The 24,776-nt window shown below is 50.3% G+C and overlaps 1 protein-coding gene across 1 annotated transcript; it reads left to right on the top strand.

The window, feature by feature from the left end:
- The first annotated feature begins 3,197 nt into the window (after positions 1–3,197).
- Positions 3,198–12,084, top strand: LOC141569662 (uncharacterized). Its single transcript, XM_074323857.1, has 3 exons — positions 3,198–3,295; positions 6,034–10,433; positions 11,514–12,084. Exons 2-3 carry the CDS (start codon positions 6,102–6,104, stop codon positions 11,517–11,519), a joined length of 4,338 nt encoding a protein of 1,445 aa, XP_074179958.1. The 5' UTR covers positions 3,198–3,295; positions 6,034–6,101; the 3' UTR covers positions 11,520–12,084.
- Positions 12,085–24,776: the final 12,692 nt, after the last annotated feature.

Below are 24,776 nucleotides of genomic sequence, written 5' to 3'. Positions count from 1 at the left end.
AAGAAAAACCACATGTAGGCTTATCATAGTTAAACTACCGAAAACAAAGGATAAAGGGAAAATCCTGAGAGTACTCAGAGCTAGACAAAGCACTTCACATAGAACATCAACAAGAAAATCCACTGAATTTTCATTGGAAAAGACGGAAACCAGGATACAGTGAAACAACATTTTAAAGTGCTGAACAACAATGGGAACAAACAACTTTCAGCCCAGAACTCTATCTAATCAAGGAAAAAGGCCCTTCAAGAATGGAAATGAAATAAGGACCTTTTGAGGTAGATGGCAGGTAAGACCAGCACCGATCTTTGGGTAGAGATGAAGAACACCAGAAATGGTAAATAGGTGGGTAAATATTAAAGAATATTTTAATTTCTTTATAGTACATATGACTATTTAAAGTAAAAATTATAATAATTTGTAGGTTTTATAATACATGCGGATGTAACACATATGGCAACTATAGCATAAAGGATGGGGTGGGGGGAATTAATCTATATAGTAGAAAGGTTCTTACATTTATGTGAAGTGGTACAATATTAACCACAAGTAGTCAGTGAAACGTTAGGGAAAAGTTAAAATGGAATTTTAAAAATTTGAGTATCTCAGGCAGGAAAAGGGGAACATAGGAACAAAAAATAGATGGACAGATAGTGCTATAGACTGGATGTTTGTGTCCTCCCCAAAGTTCACATGTTAAATTCTAACTCCCAATGTGATGATATTTGGAGGTGGTACCCTTAGGAGGTGATTAGGTCATAAGGGTGGAACCCCCATGAATGGGATTAGTGTCCTTATGAAGGAGGCTCTGGAGAGTTCCCTCTCCCCATTCTGCCATGTGAGACAGCTGTCTATCAACGAGGAAGTGGGCTCTCATCAGACACAGAATCTGCTAGTACCTTGATCTTGGACTTCCAGCCTCCAGAACTGTGAGAAATAAATATTTGTTGTTTATAAGAAACCCTACCTATGGGATTTTGTTATACGTAACTGCCTGTATGGGCTAAGACAGACAGTATAATGATAGACTTAAATTCAACCATATAAAAAATTACACTCAGAGTCAGTGAACACACAATGGGATTTATAGATGATGTAATACAGAATTGTACACCTGAAATCTATGTAATTTTACTAACAATTGTCACCCCAATACATTTAATTAAAAAAAAAAGAAAGAAAAAAAATTACACTCAATGTTAATGGGTTAAATACTCCAATAACAAGGCAGAGATTGTTAGCATGAAGAAAAGAGCAAGGATTTTGCTGTCTGCAAGAGATGAATTTAAAAATAAAGACTCAGATGAGTTGATAGCAAGAGTATCCAAAATGATATACTATGCAAAGAATAAGCATAAGAAATTGGGAATGAACACACAATGTGATTTATAGATGATGTAATACAGAATTGTACACCTGAAATCTATGTAACATTACTAACAATTGTCACCCCAATAAACTTTAATTAAAAAAAAGAAAGTGGGAATAGGTACATTAATACTAGACAAAATAGATTTAAAGACAGACTATTACCTGAGATAAAAGGTAATAATGATATTTGGGTTAAATAATCAGGAACACATAGAGTTCATAAATGTATTTGTACCCAATAACGAGCTTAAAATATATGAAACAAAAGTTGACAGAAAAAAGGGAGAAGTAGACATTTCCACAATTATTGTTGGAAAATTTAACACTCCTGTCTCAGCAATTGATACAAATAGATTAGAAATCAGCAAAAATATAGGATATCTTTATGACATTTTAAACCACAATGGAAAACAAACTATAAAGAAAATTTGCCCAATTTGCCAAAATGGAGTCTCCATCCGCAAGTTTACTCCAAGTCCCCTGCATGTTGGTAGGCCATTTTGTTGCTGGAGGGCCAATGGGTGTGCCTGTTGCTTCCGGAGGCTTCAAGCCTTGGGACATCATGTCCTCACCTCTCGTGGGCCGTTGATACTGTAACACAGTGCCTTCCCACGTGCGCTTCGGAGCCAATCATTTGCCCCGCACCCCGACGCAGAGGACGTTCTCCCTTATCCCCCCCCCCCCCCCCGAGGGTTTCTGGGAGCCTCAGGAAGCTCTCGTGGCCCAACGCGGAGTGCTTAGTGGACGGCAGCCACATGGCTCCTCGCTACACCGCAGAGGCGAGCTCTTCAGCTCCTTCGGGTTCCAGAGTTGTGAACAGAGGCCGAGAAAGTGAGGTGCAAGGTATGGCTTTGGCGGGGGCCAGGACTCTGGGGCTGGAGGTGGGGGGAGGGCGCCCTGGTGAGGAGTCTGAGGGGAAGGCTAACATGGGGGTGTGGGAGCGGGAGCGAGGCACCAAGGCCCAAGGGAGGCCTGCTACTGACTGAGAGGGGCTGAAGGCTGGGATCCCAGTGTGTGTGTGGGTTCTGTGAAGTGGGGAGGACTGTTGGTTGCGAGGGGATCAGGTTGGGGTTCTCTGGTGTGAGGAGGCCGATGGGTGGGTTAATGGCTGAGCGGTTGGGGGAACATGGGCAAGGAACGCTCCCGTGTGCTAGAGCAGGATGGAAGGACGACTGTGCCCTGAGGCGGGTGGAGGGCAGGGTCATCGGAGCTGCTGGGCCGGCTTTGGGGGCTCCACAGAGTTCAGGGCTGCTGGCTGCTACCGTGTTCCCCGAAAATAAGACCTGGCCGGACCATCAGCTCTAATGTGTCTTTTGGAACAAAAATTCTGTCCAGCCACGTCTTATTTTCCGGGAAACACGGTAGCTGCCGGTGTGTGTGTGTGGGGGGAGGGGTACGGGGCAGGCATGTTTTCTGTGCCTCGACGTGAGGGGAGGCCTAACGGCTACTGTGAGGGAGAAGGGAGGGCTAGCGAGCGAGGTGGGGACGAATCAGAGGATTCCCGCATCCGGGAAGCTTGCTGTGCATGTTGGAGGGCCAGGAAGGGAGGACGCCGGCAGTTAGGTCACAAGGCGGCCTCCCGCTCCGGGTGTGAGGAACTGAGGCGGACGGGCGGCCATCTTGTATCGAGGGCGCGAGGGGGGAGGGCTTCCTGTTCTGGGGAGCGGGCGCGGGTGGTGCGAAAGCGGGGCGGGGGTGGGGGCGCAACCTTGCTTCTGGAGACAGAGGGGAAGAGGACTGGCTGCTGGTGTAGAGAGCATGGGTGGGGGAAGCGGTACCTGGGAGGGGAGAGCTCGGTGTGAGGAGGCAAGAGGGGAAGGCTAACGTCTAACCGCGTGGGGGCGCCTTGCTTCCAGGGTCTGGAGACGCGTGCCACGAACTGTGGGGCGGGGCACGCAGAGAGTACGCTTTGCTGGCCCGAGAGGTTAGAGCGCCGGGTGCAGGGAGGGGATGGGGTGGAAGGTACAACCTCGAGCGGAGGGTGTGGTGGGGCAGGTGAGGTACCGCCTTCCTGGCGGGATGCAAGTGATGCTGCTGGGTTGCTGTGATCTGGTGGAAGCTGTTGGCCACTGCAAAAGGGGGGGGGGCGGAGGGGGGCGCTGCAGTTGGAATCTGGGAGGCTCCAGGTCGCCTCTGTAGGGGGTGGTATAGGGCTTGTCTTGGCGGGAGGGGCAAGGCCTTGGTCTCCAAAGCAAATATAGATTCTTTACAAGGCTGCTTTCACCCGGATAACACCATACATCCAAGCCGTAAAAAAGTCCATACATTTAAAAGGATTGCACTTTTACTTGAGTTCTCTTATCACAGGAGAATTTTATTTTAAATTAGTAATAACGTCTGTAAATACTTGGAAACCCATGGATCAAAGAAAATCACAAAGGAACTTAGAAAACGTTTCTTACCAAATGTTTTAATAATAAAAAATACAACTTACCAAAATTAGTGTTAGGTAACGAAAGAAATGATCAGAGGACAACATAGTGCTCTAAGTGCTTATATTAGAAAAGAAGAGCATAAAGTCAGTGACCTAATGGTCCATTTAAAGAAGCTAGAAAAAGAATAAAGTAAACATAAAATGAGTTGACTGAAAAAATAATACAGCTAAGAGAGGAAATCCGTGACGAATATATAGACATTTTTTTTATTTTTAACTATAATTTATTTTTCCTCTGTTAGATTAACACAAATGAAAGCCAGTAATCTGATATTGAAATATTAAATGAATTGAGGTTCTCACTTAAAAAATTAACTTGTTATAAATGAGAAATTTATGGGTTTTTTAAATTTTTTTATTTTTAACTATAATTTATTTTTCCTCTGTTAGATTAACACAAATGAAAGCCAGTAATCTGATATTGAAATATTAAATGAATTGAGGTTCTCACTTAAAAAATTAACTTGTTATAAATGAGAAATTTATGGGTTTTTTAAATACATTTTTTTATTTTTCAATTATAGTTGACGTGCAATATTATATTAGTGTTAGGTATGCAACATAGTAGTTAGACGTTTATATGACTTATGAAGTGAACACCCCAATAAATCTAGTAACAATCTGACACCATGCATAGTTATTTAAATACTATTGACTATATTCCCTATGCTGTACTTTATATCCCGTGACTGTTTTTATAACTAGCAATTTGCGCATCTTAATCCCTTCCCCCTTTTCACCCATCCCCCCTCTCATCTGGCAACCATAAAATGTTCTCTGTATCTGTAAGTTTGTTTCTGTTTTGTTCATTTATTTTGTTTTTTAGATTCCACCTATAAGTGAAATCACATGGCATTTGTCTCTTGTTCGACCTATTTCACTTAGCATTAATACCCTCTAGGTTCATCCATGTTATTGCAGATGGCAAGATTTCATTCTTTTTTAGGGCCAACTAATATTCCATTGTATATATGTCCTACCTCTATCCAGTCGTCCATGGATGGACACTGAGGTTGCTTCTATATCTTGGCCATTGTAAGTAATGCTACAATGAACATAAGGATTCATATGTCTTTTCAAATTAGTTTTTTGGATTTATTTGGATAAATACCCAGAAGTGGAATTGCTGGGTTCTTCTTTGTCTCTTGTTATAGCCTTTGTTTTAAAGTCTATTTTGTCTGATATAAGTATTGCTACGCCAGCTTTTTTTTCATTTCCATTTGTATAAAATATCTTTTTCCATCCCTTTACTTTCAGTCTGTGTGTGTCTTTTGATCTGAAATGGATCTTTTGTAGGCAGTATATGGAGGGGTCTTGTTTTCTTATCCATTCATCCACTCTATGTTTTTTTATTAGAGCATTTAATCCATTTACATGTAAAATTATAGATAAATTAATGTCATATCTTGGTTCTTTTTAAAGAGCAACAAGACTGATAAAGCCTTAGTAAGACTAATCCCAAAAAAGGGGAAAGAACACTAATCCTTAATGTCAGGAATGAAAGAGGGCTACAACTACAGAATAGACAGACATTAAAAAGAGAATGAGGGAACATTACAGAAAAATTTAGGCGAAAATTTTGAAAACTTGACAAATTCCTTGGGAAAAAGACAGCTTCCTAAAACTGATGCCAGAAAAATAGAAATTATGACTAGCATTATATCTTTTTTTTAAATTTTATTAGTTTCAGGTGCACAAGACAAAGCAATACTTAGATGTTTATCATTTATATCCCTCACACTGTGTGAACTCCCCTCCCCCCATCCACTATCCATCCCTCTGACATCGCACAGAGCCATTACATTTCCACTGTCTCTATTCCTAATGCTGTACTCCGCTTCCTGTAACCATATATATATATATATATATATATACACACACACACACATATATATATATATATATATATATATATATATATATATATATATATATATAAAATAGTTGGCATTCATTATTGTTTAGCTTCAGGTGTACAGTGCAGAGATCAGGCATCTACATCATCCCTGAGGTGGTCTCCCAAATGGGACACATGTCCATCGGATACCCTACAACATCTTTATGTTATTGATTACGTTCCCCAACTAGCATTATATCTTGAAAGTTAATTTATTTTCAAAAATGTTTCCTAAAATTGAACAAACAAAATAGGGAGGGGCATGGGGCTCTGGCTGGGCGGTGGGGTGGGCTGTGTGGCATGAACATGCCTCTCCCATTTGCACCCACAGGACAAAGGCCACACTATGACAGTGTGCACACCCCTGTCCACTCACTTCTCTCCACCCTTGGGTCTTCAATGATCATGATAGTGATGGCACTGGCGATGGTGCAAGACCGGTGCAGCTGGATGGGCGTGAACGAACATCGCTCCCTCCTCATCCTGGGCATCCCAAATGATTGCAAGAACCAGGAATTCCAGGAGGCCGTGCAGGCTGCCTTGTGGCCCCTGGGCAAGTACCGCGTGCTGGGCAAGGTCTTCAGACAGGAGCTCGGGTCCACAGTTGCCTTGGTCAACCTCGCTGAGTATTTAAACCAAAGTCTGATCCCCCAGCAAATACCAGGAAAGGGAGGACACTGGACTGGGATCTTCCTGCCCCAGGCCCCTGATTCTGAGTCACAGGATAGACCCAATTTCCCTGCACATCTCCAGAAGCAAACAATGGTTGCCTGGGCATGTGAGGCAGGAGCTGCAGGTGGGACTGGAACTGCAGGTGAAGCTGAGGGTGAGGAAGGAGCTGTAGGAGAGGAAGGAGCTGCAGGTGAAGACGGAGATTCAGGTGAGGACACAGATTCAGGTGAGGATGGAGCTGGAGGTGAGGACGGAGCTGGAGGTGAGGATGGAGATTCAGGGCAGGACGGAGATTCAGGGGAGGATGGAGATTCTGGGGAGGACGGAGATTCTGGGGAGGATGGAGATTCAGAGGAGGAGGAGGGAGATTCAGGGGAGGACGGAGATTCAGGAGAGGACGGAGATTCAGGAGAGGGTGGAGGTCCAGGGCAGGATGGAGCTGCAGGTCAGAATGGAGCTGCAGGTGAGGAAGGAGCTGCAGGTGAGGTAGCTGCAGGTGAGTGTAGAGCTGGAGGTGAGGTAGAAGTTGAAGATGAAGCAGTAGTGTCCCATGAGGGAGCTGCAGGAGAGCAGGAAGCTGCAGGTGAGGCTGGAGCTGTGGGTGGAGAAGGAGCAGCAGGAGACAAAGGAACTGCAGGTGAGAATGAACCTGCAGGTGAGGATAGAGCTGGAGCTGAGGTAGGAGCTGAAGACATAGCAGTAGTGTCACATGAGGGAGCTGCAGGTGAGGAAGAAGCTGCAGGTGAGGCTGGAGCTGTGGGTGAGGAAGGAGGTGCAGGAGAGGACGGAGATTCAGGGAAGGATGGAGATTCAGGGAAGGACGGAGATTCAGGAGAGAGCGGAGATTCAGGGAAGGATGGAGATTCAGGGAAGGATGGAGATTCAGGGAAGGACGGAGATTCAGGGAAGGACGGAGATTCAGGGAAGGACGGAGATTCAGGGAAGGATGGAGATTCAGGGAAGGACGGAGATTCAGGGAAGGACGGAGATTCAGGGGAGGACAGAGATTCAGGAGAGAGTGGAGATTCAGGGAAGGACGGAGATTCAGGAGAGGACAGAGATTCAGGGGAGGACGGAGATTCAGGGGAGGACGGAGATTCAGGGGAGTATGGAGATTCAGATGGGGAAGGAGACTCAGAGGAAGGAGATTCAGGGGAGGATGGAGATTCAGATGATGACCGAGCTGCACGTGAGGAAGGAGCTGTAGGTGAGGAAGGAGCTGTAGGTGAGGAAGGAGCTGTAGGTGAGGAAGGAGCTGCAGGTGAGGATAGAGCTGGAGGTGGGGTAGGAGCTGAAGCTGAAGCAGTAGTGGCAGATGAGGAGGGAGCTGCAGGTGACACAGGAGTTGCAGGTATGACAGGATCTGTGAGTGTGGCAGGAGCTGCAGGTGAAGCACAGGCTCCAGGTGAGGAAGAAGCTGTGGGCATGGCAGGAGCCCCAGGAGAGGCAGAGGCCTGGATTCGGCAATGGAACCAGGCCCTGCAGCCTGTGCTGGAAAACGTGGCCGACCCAGAACTGAGAACCTTTTCTGGGACACAAGAGCCAGGCAGCGAGGAAGAGCCCTTTGAGAGCTGGCTGGACCATGCCAATGACATGCTATACCAGTGGCGCCACGTGTCGGAAACGGAGAGGAGGAGGAGGCTGCTGGAGAGCTTGGGGGGCCCCGCACTGGCTCTCATGTGTGGCCTCCTGGATGAAAATCCCCACATCACTGCTCACGAATGCCTGGTGGCGCTGGTGCAGGTGTTCGGGAACAAGGACACCCGCATGGCCGCGCGGATGAAGTTCATGACTTGTGCCCAGCAGCCCCAGGAGACCCTGTTTGCCTACGTGATGCGCCTGGAAGGCCTGCTGCAGACGGCCATGGAGAAGAGGGCCATCCACCCCACTCTTGCAGACCAGGTGCGCGCCCGGCAGGTGCTGATGTGGGCGCGCCCCAACAAGACACTGCAGAGCAAACTTGTGAGGATGGGGCTGGAGAGGAGACCGCCTGGCTTCATGGGGATGTTGCGCCTCATTCGAGAGACAGAGACATGGGAAGCCATTCTGGCTGGCAGCCATCAGTTCCAAGTAGAAGAAGAGGCCCTGGCGTGTATTAGACATCTGGCCACCGCCCACGCAGCCCCCTCCTGTACAGGTGCCGCCCAGGCTGCACGGGCCAGTGAAGGTGCTGCCCAGACCACCTCAGGCGATGACGATGCCACCCAGGCTGCCCCGGCCAGTGAAGGTGCCACCCAGGCCGCCTCAGGCCATGAAGATGCCGCCCAGGCCATCTCTGACACTGCTGATGCCGCCCAGGCCATCTCTGACACTGCTGATGCCACCCAGGCCACCTCAGGCCATGAAGATGCTGCCCAGGCCATCCCTGCCAGTGAAGGTGCCACCCAGGCGACCTCAAGCCATGAAGATGCCACCCAGGCCACCTCAGGCCATGAAGATGCTGCCCAGGCCACCTCAGGCCATGAAGATGCCACCCAGGCCGCCTCAGGCCATGAAGATGCTGCCCAGGCCATCCCTGCCAGTGCAGATGCCACCCAGGCCACCTCAGGCCATGAAGATGCCGCCCAGGCCATCCCTGCCAGTGCAGATGCCACCCAGGCCACCTCAGGCCATGAAGATGCCGCCCAGGCCATCCCTGCCAGTGCAGATGCCACCCAGGCCACCTCAGGCCATGAAGATGCCGCCCAGGCCATCTCTGACACTGCTGATGCCACCCAGGCCACCTCAGGCCATGAAGATGCTGCCCAGGCCATCCCTGCCAGTGCAGATGCCACCCAGGCCGCCTCAGGCCATGAAGATGCCGCCCAGGCCATCTCTGACACTGCTGATGCCACCCAGGCCACCTCAGGCCATGAAGATGCTGCCCAGGCCATCCCTGCCAGTGAAGGTGCCACCCAGGCCACCTCAGGCCATGAAGATGCCACCCAGGCCACCTCAGGCCATGAAGATGCTGCCCAGGCCACCTCAGGCCATGAAGATGCCACCCAGGCCGCCTCAGGCCATGAAGATGCCGCCCAGGCCATCCCTGCCAGTGCAGATGCCACCCAGGCCACCTCAGGCCATGAAGATGCCGCCCAGGCCATCCCTGCCAGTGCAGATGCCACCCAGGCCACCTCAGGCCATGAAGATGCCACCCAGGCCGTCCCTGCCAGTGCAGATGCCGCCCAGGCCGCCCCGGCCAGTGACAGTGCTGCCCAGGTCGCCTCAGGCCATGAAGATGCCATCCAGGCCATCCCTGCCAGTGCAGATACCGCCCAGGCCGCCCCGGCTAGTGAAGGTGCCACCCAGGCTGCCTCAGGCCATGAAGATGCCGCCCAGGCCATCGCTGACACTGCTGATGCCACCCAGGCCACCTCAGGCAATGACGATGCCATCCAGGCCATCTCTGACACTGCTGATGCCACCCAGGCCACCTCAGGCCATGAAGATGCCGCCCAGGCCATCCCTGTCAGTGCAGATGCCACCCAGGCCACCTCAGGCCATGAAGATGCCACCCAGGCCATCCCTGCCAGTGAAGGTGCCACCCAGGCTGCCTCAGGCCATGAAGATGCCGCCCAGGCCATCTCTGACACTGCTGATGCCACCCAGGCCACCTCAGGCCATGAAGATGCTGCCCAGGCCATCCCTGCCAGTGCAGATGCCGCCCAGGCCACCTCAGGCCATGAAGATGCTGCCCAGGCCATCCCTGCCAGTGCAGATGCCGCCCAGGCCGCCCCGGCCAGTGACAGTGCTGCCCAGGTCGCCTCAGGCCATGAAGATGCCACCCAGGCCATCCCTGCCAGTGAAGGTGCCACCCAGGCCATCCCTGCCAGTGCAGATACCGCCCAGGCCGCCCCGGCTAGTGAAGGTGCCGCCCAGGCCGCCACGGCCAGTGAAGGTGCCGCCCAGGCCGCCTCAGGACATGAAGATGCCGCCCAGGCCGTCCCTGCCACTGCAGATGCCACCCAGGCCGTCCCTGCCAGTGAAGGTGCCGCCCAGGCCATCCCTGCCAGTGCAGATGCCGCCCAGGCTGCCCCGGCCAGTGACGACGATGCGGAGGCTGCCCTAGCCCATGCCGAGGTCAGTGAGGCAGGTCCCGGCACTGCCGACCCTGCTGAGGCTGCTCCTGAAACCTATGATGCCACTGGGGCAGCCCCTGCCCCTGAGGAGACCACCAAGGCCTCCCCTGCCACTCAGGGAGATGAAAATGCTCCCCCCCTGCAGGCCTAGGCCACGCAGGCCCCTCAGAGGCCCTTAGCCGCCCTGCCCCTGCCGTCATGGGCAGTGCTTCCGGGGAGGACCCAGGAGGTCCCATTGGTGATCCAGAGGCCTGGCCCAGGCAGGACACCAGGAGGCTGAGGAGACCCCCCCAGGAGGGGCTTAAGCCCATCCTGGAGGAGTCAGGTAATGAGGACAGGACAGGGGAGATGAGCCCCACCCCGAGTCCTCCTTGGGCAAATAGGCTCAGAAGGCCCAGCGGCCTCCTCTCCTCTGGGGCAGCAGAGCCCTGGAGGCAGGCGGAGGCCAGGCCGGGGAAGCCGCCTCCCCCGCCATGGGGAGCAGGGCCAGGGAAGGGCCCAGCCAGCCCAAACCAAGCCCCCGGGCCCCACTACCCCCAAGGGGCCCTGACCACCACGCTCAGCCCTTCCAAGTGACCACGATGACCACGTGTGACAGCAAATGGGGTGGGGAGAAGTCATTCTGCCTCCATGGCAGCACTACACCCACCCCAATCGCTCTCACCTCGGGCAGCCGGCCTGGGAGCAGCCCTGAGCAGCCCATTCCCCGTCCCAGCCTAGGTGAGGGACACCAGAAGACGTGTGTCACTCACGCTGCACTGGGAGACATTAGGGGCCATCCCTGGGGGACTCCCATTCTCCGTTCCCTGGAGTAGGCTGCTCCGTGTGCTGGAAAGCCCCCACCCTATTTCTCTGTAGGCCCCCCGTGTCCCTCGTGTGAAGTCATCACCCCCTGCCCCCCCCCCCCACACCAAACAGTTCCTGTGCAGAGCCGCCAGGTGTGCATGCCCCCAGGTGGGTGTCCTCGCCGACCTGGGCAGTCACCCCTGGGCCCTGGCCCGTGCTGTGAGCTTCCTTCCAGCCAAGGCTCTGCTCGTTCTCATCCAGTGTGGTGACCTTAACCTCTGCTTTCTCCATGTAGGTTTAGGCCAACCGCTGCTTGTTCTTGTGGAGATGTGTGTGTTCTTGTCTGAGCAGTTACCCCGCTGACCACCCCACCCTGGAGACCCCGAGCCCAGGCCCAGGAGACTGCAGGAAACACGGATGAGGGCATGGCCGGTGCTCACCTGTGACCTCAGGAAGGAAGAACTGCACCGGGGCCAGAGGGGACTGTGCTCTGATATCTCACCCTGTTGTTCCTTGTGACTCAGTTTCCTCAGCCTGGTGGAGTGTCCCCTGCTGTGTTTTCCAGCATCCTGTGACTGTCCTGTCCTGGCCATAGGGCAGGGCAGACCCAGCATGTGGGCCAGAGGGGGAGGGGTGCCCTGCAGTGAGTGGACATCGCCAGTGTCCATCATCCTTCAGTGGCCAGTCGTGGGGCCCTCTGGAAGGGGACCTATGGCAGGAGGGCTGTGGCATAGTGGGGACAGCTGACACACCTTTTCAGGGTCCCCAGGAGCAAGGGTCCTTAGACCTATGGGCTCTAGTGGCTGTTAGAAGTTCTTTGTGTTTTCATTCCCTTTTTTCAATATTTTTAGTAAATGTTTCTGTTCAATACATTTCATTGACTGTTTCAGCTGAGTGTCACCTCTGTTGTGGGCAATTGAGGGAAGGGTCCGCTGGGGTTGGGGTTGGAGGCTAATAAAGGATTCCTGCTTAGCACCCATGGGAGACTTCTACAAGGAGAGGCTAGGGTAGGCACTTTCATTGACAGACGTGATGAGGGCTTTTCTTCCTTTTAATAGATGAATTATGAAGTGTTGGGCTTCCATTGGTTCTTGTCTTGGGATGGTCCTGTCCCCTTGATCTTTTGAAAATAGATGGGGGTGATCCTGGTTTTCTTAACTTGGGGGAAGGTGCCACTGGCTTTCAGTGTCTAGAACTCAGGATTGCTAAACATGTGATGTGTGGAGTGGGCTGAGCAAGAAAGCACTGTCATGCCTAAAAGGGACATCGTATCCTTGATGAGAAAGCCAGTATTAAACTGATAGGATTTTTAGAAAAAACCCAAATGTATTTTCATTTGAGGTATCCTAAAATGTGAAAATCTTTCCATGGAAAAACATTGATAACACTAACTGAGCAATTCAAAATCTCTAAACACTTAAACGGGGTTTCTGGGAGAATGGGCACTAACATATCCATAGCACCTCTACCTGCAAACAAAGTTGCTCTCATAGACAAAAGAAAAAGACCAGGTTAGTGAGCTGCATGATGGAGGGAGGGACCCGTAATAGCTGGGGGTGCTTTCTGAAGGGGTAACGTTCAGGGATCGGGGGGTTAGGTGTCATCCTAAAGGCTTGGGAACCTGTGGGATCATTTAGACAGGCCCATTGGACACTGCTCATTCCTTTTGGCCTCAGCAGTTCGCTTTGTGAGGCTGACCCACCTTCCATGAGAGGAGTAGAAAATGCCATGTCTGTGCCCTCCCAGCTTCCCTTGCAGCTAGGGTGTGGGCACATGACTAGGATGTATCAATCAGATGCATCTGATACCAAATGACTCTGAGCCCAGAGGTGGAAAGAAGCAGGGCCACAGATTCCACTTGGGTGGTGGGTGGCAGCTGGGTAGTAAAACCTGTTTCTAAAGGGGCAGTAACAGCCATAGTTGTGGCAGCACCCATGTCCCAACATTGGTGATACAAACCGCAGTGTGTGCTCAGTTTTAGGAGGGAGCCAGCCCAGCGCTTCACCATGATGCAGTTCCTTTCTGCAAAGCCTCCAAGCCTGGCTTTGCAGTCCTCCCCAAATACCCATGAGCCACACTCCATCCTTTAGCTAATTCCCTTTGTGCTTCCAGCAGCCACAGTGAGATGTCATGTCTAAAGACCTGCATGGTACAAGAGCCTCCCAATGACATCTGACAAAAGAGAACCCCCGCCACACACACAATAGCAAACGTCTGTACTACAGCTACAGCTGGGTGGTTGGGAGCTGGGAAGGCCATGCCTATTGCCTCCAGGATAGGCCTGAGGGAAAGCAGGCCTGGGGTGCTTATAGGATGCGGCCCTGCAGGGACAGGGTAAGGGCAGGTGGGCCTTTGTCTTTTTTCTCTTGGAAATGGGTGCTATGGCTGAAGTCTGAGGGGGAGCTAGTCTGGTGGAGAGAGAGAAGCACCCAATCTGGGGTGAGTAGCAGGGCACATGCTTCTGCTATAGAAGCTCTCCCAAGCCCAGTTCAAGTTGGTTCCTTCCTGCTGGATGTGCCTGATCATGGGTAGAGAGGAGCCTGTGAGAGGGCAGGGACAGGCCCTGGGATTGGGGTGGGGGATTGGGGCAAACCTTCAGTATGTGTGTGGCTTATGTGTATGTGTGTGTGAGTGCATGTGTATATGTTGGGCAAGACGGCTTCTCTCAGTCTGCATTGCTTCCTCTGACCAGAGCCCGAGACTTCCAGTGGCTTTCCTCTTCCCCATGAATTGAGGAAGAACACATCAGCTGACACCCACCAACTCAGGGCCCAGCAGACTGGTTGCTGGGGGACCCCCTGTCCCCCATTTCCCACCATGTCCCCATTCCCCCAAGCTTCCAGTGCTGTACTTATTTCCCAGAAGGGATGGACAGAGACATCCCCACAGGCTCTGACAATGACTTTCCCATTTCCTTGTTAGTCTCCCTCCTGTGTCCTCTGTCTGGCCCGCAGTCCAACCACACCATTCTAGCACCTTCCTGTCCCTGCTGTAGTCCCCGGGCAGCTGGTAGTGTCCTGAGAGTGGAGAGCCCTTCCACACCACCTGCCATGTCTGCCAGTGGGTGGGGCCAGGTCCGTGGCTGGTACGGGGAGTGGTGGCTCAGCAGGTGGACAGCTGTCCCTGAAGCCCTGGTGCAGATGCTGCCAGGGCTCCATCCCAGCCCCATGCCCGTTCTCATCTCTGCCCAGCTCCCGTCTGCAGAGGGGGAGACAGTATTTACGAAATGACTACTGGGACCCTGCCACAGAGTGGCCCTTGAACAATGAAAGAGCCCGTTTCTGGGAGGGGCAGCTTCCATCATGGTTGTGTAAGTTGCCACTTTTTCCATCTAGTGCACTCCAGACGCCTGGGACCCTGATGGACTCTGCCAAGGCGGCTGCATCAGGAACTTGCATGCAGCTGGCTGCCAGTGTTGTTGCAGGGGCAGCAGTTCCTGGTTGTGCTCTCCAAGCAGCCAGCCTGGGCACTTGTCCCCAGTGGCCCTTTCACCCAGCCCTGCCCATCAGCCTCCATGGGGACACGTGTTCACACGGCTGTGGGGGGCACATGTGTACCTCTGAAGGATAAGGTGAGTGTCCCCAGGTGAACGTAGAAGAGCGGTAGGGATGGGTGGAGGAAGCAGGGAGGCATCCGCAGATAGGGGAGAGCACTTGTCAAGTGCATTGTGTCCACTGGGCTAAGCTGCACTATTTCTCCCAGAATTCCCTGCCCTTTAGAGTCCCTGGCTAAAGTTGACCACAGGAGAAATTTGCACGAGATTTGGAAGGGAGAAATGAAGCAGGCGTCTTTTTATTTTATTATTTTTTATGTTCAGAAGGTTGGAGTAGCCCAGGATGAAAGCATTTTTCATAGTTTCGTTCTTAACTTTTGTGAGATCTTTTAGGAACTAATACTTACTGTGAAGAAACATTTATTACAAATTCAACAATTATTTAAGTTTTCTTTCAGTTTCTTTTTTTGTCATAATTAAATAAAATGAGTGGAATACTTCAGATAACAAACACAACGTATATATAATGACCCCATTTTTCTGAGATGTAATACACATACCATAAAATTCACCCTTTTAGTGTGCAATTCAGTGTATTTGGTATACTCACCAAGTTGTACAACCGTTACACTATCTGCTTCCAGAGCATTCTCAGTGCTCCAAAACGAGACTATGCTCATGTGCAGTCACTCACCACCCCCGGCAACCACTGATATGTTCTGTCTCTATGGATTTGCCCATTCTGGACATTTCATATGAATGGACTCAAATGCTTTGTGGCCTTTTGAGTCAGTCTGGCTTCCTTCATGAGTATACGGAATGATCCTATTTTGAGGAAATAATTTCAGCTCACATACCCGTTCCTGTTCCTGCATCTGTCCGTCCTTCTATCTTCGCCCACCTAGGTATGGGGAAGTATTAACAATGGGGGTTTCTGGATGCTGGGATTTGGGGTGGATTCAATGTCATCTCTGGACTTTTCTGGAACACCTGACTCGTTTCCACATGCACGTATCCTCTCTCCTCTCCTTGCTAATTACCTCATGGTGAGCTCTCTCCTGCTAAGTTATTTATTTGAAAAGTATTTACTGTACCCTTCTTGTGTGCAGTTGTCAATCCAACGAGCATGGGGACTGGGCCGGAGTAAGTGGCAGGAAGAATGGAGAGGGGTGGATGGCTGGACTTGGGGTGTGCTGAGGGGTTGAGATAATGACAGTTCCTGATAGACTGGCAAGGGGTGCGAGCTTGTAGTTGAGGAAAAGAGGGGGAGTCAAGGACGCTGTGCAGGTTTTCAGCCTGGGTAACTGGATGGGGCTGCTAACCAGCAGGTGTGTCCATCTGGGGCTGGGAGATGTGCTTCTAATGTGGGCTATTCTCAGGTTGTGAGAGGGAAGGGCCCTGGTCCAGGGGGACCAGGAAGCCATTGGACCAGAAGTCAAAAAAGCAAGCACAGGTCATCCTCCCAGTCAGCCTCTGCTGGGCCTCATTCAGTGTGCCCTGCTGGAAACTGCTTCCCCACCACTCTGGCATCTGGGGCCACAGGCTCTTAGGACCTCTCCTTGCAAAAGCCTATCTGGGTCAAGACTGCTTTCATGCTGGTCTGGGAAACCAGCTCTGAGGGTACACACGATTCTTGTGGGGAATGAAACAGACTCGAGTCTCCAACAGGCTACTCTTGGGTCAATCTGCATTTGGTGGTGTGTGTGTGTGAGAGAGAGACAGTGTTGTGTGTGTGGGAATTTCCCATAGGTGGAGCCCAGCACACTCTATGGAAAGCCCCCCGATTTCCCAGAGCCTGTGGGCGCCATTAGTGCCACTCGTCCCCGGCTCTGGAACTGCACTGGGCGATAGGGAATGGGCAGGAGTCCAGAGTGTTGTCCTCTCCCCAGCAGCCTCCCAATAAAAGATGGGAAAGTGCGCTGCAAGGCCCCTCCATCTCCAAACAACAGCTGCAGAAGCTTCTCTTGGCCTGAAACTTCCCAGTGCCAGCAGAGGGATGCCAGTGCTCTCTCCCCTTCTGTCTGTCTCTGTCTACACCCCCCTCCACACACACACCCGTGTGTCACACACATAAACATGAAACCAAAGCCGAGAGGCCCCTGAGGAAAGCTGAGACCCAGCTGGGTACAAGGTAAGCCTGTGTGGCTTCCAGGCAAAGCCAAGAATGATCTAGCCTTTCCTGTTCTTGGAACTGTGCTGTTTCCTAGACAACGTGTTTTGCGTAATCATGGTCAAGGCAACATACATTTCTGCTCAGAATCAAGGTCACAGTATAATACCAATTCACCACGGCAACAGCAGACTACTCATCTGACATGGGAGATGGGATTTGCAAGGAAAAGCACATGCCCAGCCTGCGCAGCTCAACCTCCTCGATGGAGATGGAGGGGCATGGCAATTCTGCACCACGAAATATGCTTCACCCCAGTGGAATCTGGAATCCACATCCTTAAAAGGCATAGAGTCCCTTATAAGTTTGACATAAGTAATTTGCCAGACAGAGCCAGCCAGATACATGATGCCCCTGGTAAACCAACATGTCACAACAGGAGCCAGTCTACCTGACCAGGCTTCACAGGTTTAGTTCAGTCTGCGAATCCATCCTGGTGATCTAGCCCTTTGTAGACAAGCCCTGCACTGCTCCAAGTCAAGCTAAGGATTTGATGAAGTCTGCCATCAGCTCACTGTGGAACCCAGGTAGGCGCCTGCCCTTTGTGGGTCTCAAGATGAATGAGCTCTGATGACAGTGGTTCTAGAACAAAATCCTGTAGCTTAAAATTTGATGTGTTCCTAATTTCCTGACCCAAAGCCGGTTGTCAGTCACCCCCTAGCGCATGCCTCTCCTCTCTGGTACCTGAAATCAGAGAGAGAGGTGGCAGTGCCCCCTTTATTTTGGTAAGCGTTGGCCTGGGGCCATTATACAGTCTCTGGGTCTGAGCACAGTTCCGCCTTACACACTCTTCCCCAAGACTGCTTGTTTCAATGAGGAAAAGGAGAAGGAATTGGGGAGCCCTACAGACCTGTGGGGTGAAGTCTTCATGAAGGTGAACATCACCTGCAATGGTCTCCTCTGGATTTTCCCCAACCCCCCAACCCCGCTGAGGAGGCCCTGCTGCTGACCCCAGGGGGGAAAGGGCAGAAAGAAAAAACAGTTAGGAAGGAGGGCAAGAGGATGCACCACAGAGGGCAACCTGGGCATGGGCCCGGCCACGTGAGGGGAGGGCTTGGGGACTGGCTTTGGTGTGTGTCTGTGTTGCATGCTGGGGGTGGGGCTGGTGGGGAGAGAGGGCAGACTTCACACACTCTTGTTGCTATCAGAACTCGGGATGGCAATTCCATGTCACTTCTGGTGTCTGTCACATGGCAGCTCCAGGTGTTTTAACCTGGGTAATAAGATCCCCCAGCAGGGACATTTCTTTTTTTATTATTAGTTTCAGTTGTACAAAACAACATAGTGAGTAGACATTTATATACCTCACCAGGTGATAGCCCCAATAAGTCTAGTACTCCTCTGACACTGTACATCGATTTGCAATATCATTAACTATATTCCATGTGCTGTACTTTATATCTCCGTGACTATTTTTTTTATTATAGTTGACATTCGACACTATTTAATATTAGTTTCAGGTATACGGTGTATTGGTTAGACATTTATATAATTTGGGACATTTGTTTTTAAAGACTACAAGGACAAAAGGAAGGACAAAGTATAACAAACACCAGGTCCCGGGTGGCTCCTCTCATCCATCATGGCCAGAGAATGCTCAGGTAACCATGTTGGGTTAGTGAGCCCTCAAAAATGCATGCCCAGGACAACCCACAAATGTCAGGGTAGGCCTCCTCCCTGCCCTGATTCAAGTTAGGACTTGTGGGTTGGAGGGCAGCCATTTTTCTGGTGTTTAAAACATGACATTGTTCTCAAAAACACAGTGCATGAAGGTTAAGTGAAACGTAGAGGGTGGCATGGGCCCCACGCTGCAGCCCCTAGGAAAGAAGGATGGGGAGGGACCTCCTCAGGGCTCCTGGGAACCGGGGTCTTGCCTGAGGTCTTGAAGGCCAGTTTCAAGTCCCCCTCCCAAGGGAAGGCAGGTGATTGATGGAATCTCTCAGGGGCTCACGGTGGCGGGGGCAGGAGTAGTGACAAGTATGGCTTCCTTCTATGTATTTCCCCAGGTGCCCAGCTGGAAAGAAGTTGGCCCAGAGAAACTAGCTGATATGTTCTAACTTAGAGAGTCCCGTGACTCAGGCCAGGGTTACCCAGGAAGTGTTGGGGGCCACTCCATGGCCACGTGGTCAAGTGGTTAAAGCCAGCCTGCCAGGAAATGCTCTCAACTCCACTGCTTTGGTTACCAACTTTCTGACACTTATATTCCATTCCAACCTCATGGCTCAAGGAAATGCCAAAAGCACTTTGTAGCAGATGCTGTGCTGGGCAATTTTCCACAGCTCACCTCATTTCATCTTCACAATCCTTCCCTTCACTTAGTCCACCCACAGAGGTTGAGGCCTGGCCCACAGCAGGCTGGGTATTGGGGCACACGGAGAGCCCAGGGGGATGGATTTTGGAGGTGGACGTTAATGGAAGATCCCACTCACACATTAAAAAAAAACAATGAAGTGGGAGAACTGCTCCAAAGTGAACACACAGGCTAGAGATGAACATGGGTGAGGCTCAGGGAAGTCGCTCTGAGCAGGTGACCTTGAATCTGAAACCTGGAGGGTGAGCAGCAGGGGGCAGGAGAACATTCCAGGGAAGTGGGACGCACGTGCCAGGGCCTCATGTGGTACACAGACCTGAAACTGCTGACCTCGTGAGGAAACCAAGGCTCACTTTGGTGAATGGTGTGACCAAGATGGTGCCACCAGGGAGTCGCTCTGCTGTGTTGGATTTTGTGACAAGAGTTGTGCTCTGCTCAGAGCTGCTGTCACGAGCATCATGATTTCATGACCCCACTTCTTTCCAGTCAATGTGACCGTTTCCCTTTCATGACCACAAGCTCTGTAAAGGCAGGGAATCTGTGGTTCTCCGAGTCACCCCAGCTCCTAGCCTTTTGCCTGCGCATGGTAGATGTCGTTCGAGAACACCTACATTCATGGAACACCCACTCTGGCCAGCCTGAGCTGGGGGTTCGGGCCACAGACATGGACCTCAGAGTTTGGTGAAGGAAAGGAAAAGCTCCCTGAAGAGTCCACCCTCCCCACCTGGGGCCCTGTGGCTGGGCCACCAGTGAATGCAGAGATCCATTTAGAAATCTTCATTGCTGCCAACCCCACCAGCCTTGCTTCCCAAGTCTTGCCAGTTGGTACTAAAATGCTATTCCCTGAGAACCCATCCTCTCCCTGCTTCCCCCACACCTGCTGCTACCCTTGGCCCTCGCACCTCCCTTTTCTCCACCTGCTGCCTCAGGGCACGGATGTCTCCAGAGGGCACCACCTTGAACTCTTCCTATCATCCCATGTACCATAGCGGGAGGAGAAGGACCCGACACCCGCTTTGCCCTACAGTGTCACTTCCTGTACCTGCACTCCTCTACACGTGTGTAAAATCTGGTCCTTTTAGATTCGCCCTAGAGTCACACCCGTCTCAAGTGTCCCTGTTGTTTATGCCACCACCTCCAGCCACCGTCTTGGTCCCCTGCTCTCATAGGCAAACCCTGGGCCTGACCCCACCTCCTCACCAGCTGCTTACACCCAAGTGACCTCTCTGGGCCCACATCTCCTCCTTCTGTTCTCCTGTCTGCCCCTGCTCCTCTCTGCCCCCGTGACCTTGGTGGGAGACAGCACCAATCCGTCCCCACTTCCTTGCCTATTCTCTTCCAGGCTCCCTTTCGTCACCACTGGGGATTCCAGGGCTGTGCCCTGATTCAACACCCCTGCCTCCCATTGGCTGCTCATTCATTCCAGTTATTGAGCACCAAGTGTGTGTGTGCCAGGCACTATGTTAGGTGCTGGGACCCAGCCAGGAGTGTTAATTGACCATCTCCCTGTCCTCATGGATGTCACAGTCCAGACATTGAAAAGTAACTCCACAGTTACATGTGTGATTACAAATGGTGGAAAGTGCTGTGTAGGAAAATGCCAGGTGCCCTGAGAGCAGAATAAGATCCAAATGTAATCTAGGAGGAGAGGGGTCAGAGAAGGGACTCTGAAGAAGTGACATTTGTATTGGAATCTGCAGGAAGAAGAGGAGAAAATCCGCCATCTTTTGCATGTTAGCCTGCTGCAGCCATGTGCTCAGCTCTCTCCAGCCAGGGCTCGAATCATGATGGGTAAGCACATTAGCGAGCTATTGCTGTATACCAAATGGCCACACTTAGCGGTTTTCACCAACACCCAATTATTATGTTGGTCGGGAGTTCCAGGCATGATGTGGACAAGTCCTCTGCTCAGGATTTCACAGGCTGCAATCAAGGTGTTGCTAGGCTGCCTTCTGTTCTAGAGGCTCATTAAGGTCGCCGGCTATAATTCAGCTCACTGTGGCTATGGGAATGAGGCCCCTGCTTCCTCACTGGCTGTCAGCCAGGGGCCGCTCTCAGCTCCCAGAGGTCACCCACATTTATTGCTACATGGCCCTCTCCATCTTCAAAGCCAGCAGAATTTCCCTCTCCTTGAATCCTTTTCATGTTTTGAATCCCTGACCTTCCTGTTTTCGCTCACTAGACTCAGATTTAAAGGGCTCCTAGGATTAGGTAAAGCCCATTTGAGGATAATGGCCTTTTCTTAAAGTCACTCTTGCAATAGAACATAATCCAGTCGTGGGTGTGATGGCTCATCAGATTTGCAGGCTGGGACATCATGCAGGCAGTCTGCTCTAGGGGGCAGGGACTTGAGAGATGCCAAAGAAAATCAAAGCCGGACCCTAGTTAAAGTGGCAAAGACAGACGTTAATTGGTAATTTCCGTACCGCAATAGCGAAAAGAGTCCAGTGCGAACCCAACACAACTCTGATTCATGCAGAGGTGTCTGGGCATTTCAAAGGGAGAATGATGGAGCAGGGACGGCAGCAGTGGGCCAGGCTCAATAGTCAGGAGAGTGAAAAATGACAAAAAGCAGGAAAGGGGGAGGGTGCTCCGTGTGAAACCTGTCTGGGTTTGCTAACTGGCGCTTCTTGAAGTTTGGTTTCTGCCCTCTCACAGAGGCTGGGAGATAGGGGTCTTGTCCTCAGGTGGTGTCTGCAACAGCCAATTCTTTTGGCAGCCTTCCATTTTCCCAGGCAGGCACTTTTAAGGGGGCCAGGGTTTGCCTTCAGATGCAGACTTGGGCTGTTAGAAAATGTTAGTATTTTGTTCAAGTCTTTATAGGCCAAGGTTGAGGCCTAGTCGAGAAGAGGGCTCAGAGGAGCTTGGATAGAGTTTGGTCAAGGAGAGAGTCTTTGCCAGGGCCATTTTGGAATTCTGCTGGCCCACAGTGAACTGCTCGTGGCGGGGTGGGGGGGGTCTCACTCATTTGCCAGCAGGTGCTTTAGGCATGGGCATGAGTGGATCTATGGTTCGTGGGGCCCAAAGCTTATGCAATTTGGAGGGCTCTCTTTAAGAAAAAGAATATAAAATTATACATACAAAATTGCTAAGGCCCCTTCTAGGAGCTAAGCAGGAGCCTGTGCAAGTGAGGGGCCCTGGAGCTTATACAATCAGGGGAGTCAGAAGTCTGCAGTCAGTCTCACTGGGCCAAAATCAAGGTGTCAGCAAGGCTGTGCTCCCTCTGGAGGCTCTAGGGAAGAATCCATTTTCTGGCCTTTTTTCAGCTTCTAGAGCTGCATTCCTCGGCTCGTGACCCCTTCCTCCCCCCTCAAAGCCAGCAGCACAGCATCTTCCAATCTCTATCTCTCGGCTTTCATCACCTTGCTTTCTCACTTCTATCTTTCAAATCACCCTTTTTTAAGGATACACATGATGGCAGTCAGGGTCCATCCAGGTAATCCAAGATCACCTCCCCAGCTCAAGGTCCTTGCTTGGTCACTTCTGCAAAGTGCCTTTTGCCATATCAGTTCACTTGACAGGTTGCAGGAATTAGTACGTGGACATCTTTAGTGGTAGAGGAGCCACCACAGTCCATGGGCCTTGGCCACATGGACCCTAAGTAGTACAGGAGGGACAGAAGCCTGGAAACACAACCAGGGGAGAGCCTGCTCTTTCTGGAAAATTCTGCTCTCTGCTGGGATTTACAGCACAATCTGAATGGAATGTGAGAACTGGGAAGCAGGCCTAGAAGATGTAATCCCTGTAATGGCGAGTCCCATGCACCTAGAATTTAATTATGCTTATTTGGGAACAGGGAAGGATTAGAAAGGCCCTGGCCCATGTGGAGGGAAAGGCCATTGCAGTCACCTAAAAGGAACGAAGTTGGAGGATTGATCGGTTCCCTGGGAACTACCCGGGTGCTCAGACAGGCAGAGTGGAGGACTCTCATAACTGCCTTGTTTCCGGTTTCAGCTGCTTTTCCTGCTTCTTTGGGATTAGCATGCATTAAGCAATGTCTACTTCAGCATGAAATTGAGGTCCCACGTTTGTGTCCAAAGGGTTCTGTGCACACTCCAGATTTTGCTTCTCCTGTCAAGCTCACATTCTCTCAGTTACCCTGGCTCGAGGCCTGAAGGTCCTCTTTCCCACCTCCTTCTCCCTTGGATGAAATAAATAATAAAGATAAATGTGGAAGTTACTGAAACAACAAACAGAAATAATGAAATAACAGGCAGAAAGCAGAAGTGATTAGCACCGCCAAAAGCCGAATATTTAAAAAGACTAATGAAATATGCAAATTTTGGACAAGAGTGATCAAGCAAAAATAAAGGGCAAACAATAGTAGAAATGAAAAAGGGTATGTGGCTACAGACGTAGTAGGGATTTCTTTAAATCATAAGAGAATTCTATGCACAAACTATGACAACGTATCTTAAAATTTGGATGACATGGAAAAAATATAGAAAACTGTAAGTTACCCAATTGACTCAAGAAGAAATAGAGGGAGAGGACGCAGTCTGAGTGGTTTCTGTTAAAGAGAGAGAAAGAGAGAGAGAGAGAGAGAGAGAGAGAGAGAGAGAGAGAGAGATAAAATAGGAAAGCTAAATTTAAAAAAAAATCACAATTTGGGTGGCTGGTTGGTTCAGTGGTTAGAGCACAGCGCTCATAACACCAGGGTTGCTGGTTCGATTCCCACATGGGCCCAGTGAGGTGCACCCTCCACAACTAGATTGAAAACAACGACTTGACATGGAGCTGATGGGTCCTGGAAAAACATACTGTTTCCTAATATTCCCTAATACATTAAAAAAAAAAAAATCACAATTAAAGAACTTAAAGCAATAGTCAGAAATTACTCAGGCGAGAATAAAATAGGCTCCAGCCATTTAAAGAATTTTCAGCAAGATTTCAAGGATCAGATAGATAATTTCTAACTTACATGAACGGGTCAACCTACTAGAAAATGAGAAAAATCTACCAAATTTATTTTTATGAATCTAATATAACATAAAAACTGGGCAAGTGTAGTGGAAGAAAGTTATAGTTAAAATATCCTAAAGAAAATATTAGCAAATTGAATTTAGCAACTAAAATCACTGATTTACACACTTTAAAGGGTGAATTTTGTGAATATGAATTATTTATCAGCAAAGTAGTTATGAAAACATGAATCCTACAATATATTAAACCCGCACACACACATCACCTCTAAGTAAGATGTATCCCATGAACACAAGGATGATTCAGCACCAGAAAAATCTCTCATTGGTATTCACTGCATAACAGATTAAAGGAGAAAAAATCAAATTATCATTTCAATAGATCCAGAAAAGGGATTAGATATAAATCAACACCTGTACCTGACGAAAATTCTTATCAAACGAAGACTAGAAGACAACTTCCGTAACCTAATAAAGAATAGCGACACCAAACAGTCCAGCAGTCATCAGACTTGATGCAAGATGCAGCCCCTCTACCTGCTCCCACCACCACTGTTGACCTTTCATCAGAAGGACTAGCCAATGCAAGAAGAAAAAAAAACGAGCAGGATGGGGATTACAAAAAAAGACACTGAATGATCATGAGAATTGTTGGATTGTGT

The sequence above is a fragment of the Rhinolophus sinicus genome, chromosome X (assembly GCF_036562045.2).
Source record: "Rhinolophus sinicus isolate RSC01 chromosome X, ASM3656204v1, whole genome shotgun sequence".
NCBI lineage: Eukaryota > Metazoa > Chordata > Mammalia > Chiroptera > Rhinolophidae > Rhinolophus > Rhinolophus sinicus.
Note: the sequence above shows the minus strand (reverse complement) of the source record. Positions and strands in the feature narration are given on the sequence as shown.

Excerpts from the sequence above, each read along its gene's own strand:
- LOC141569662 (XM_074323857.1), top strand. The coding sequence starts at position 6,102 with ATGATCATGATAGTGATGGCACTGGCGATGGTGCAAGACCGGTGCAGC.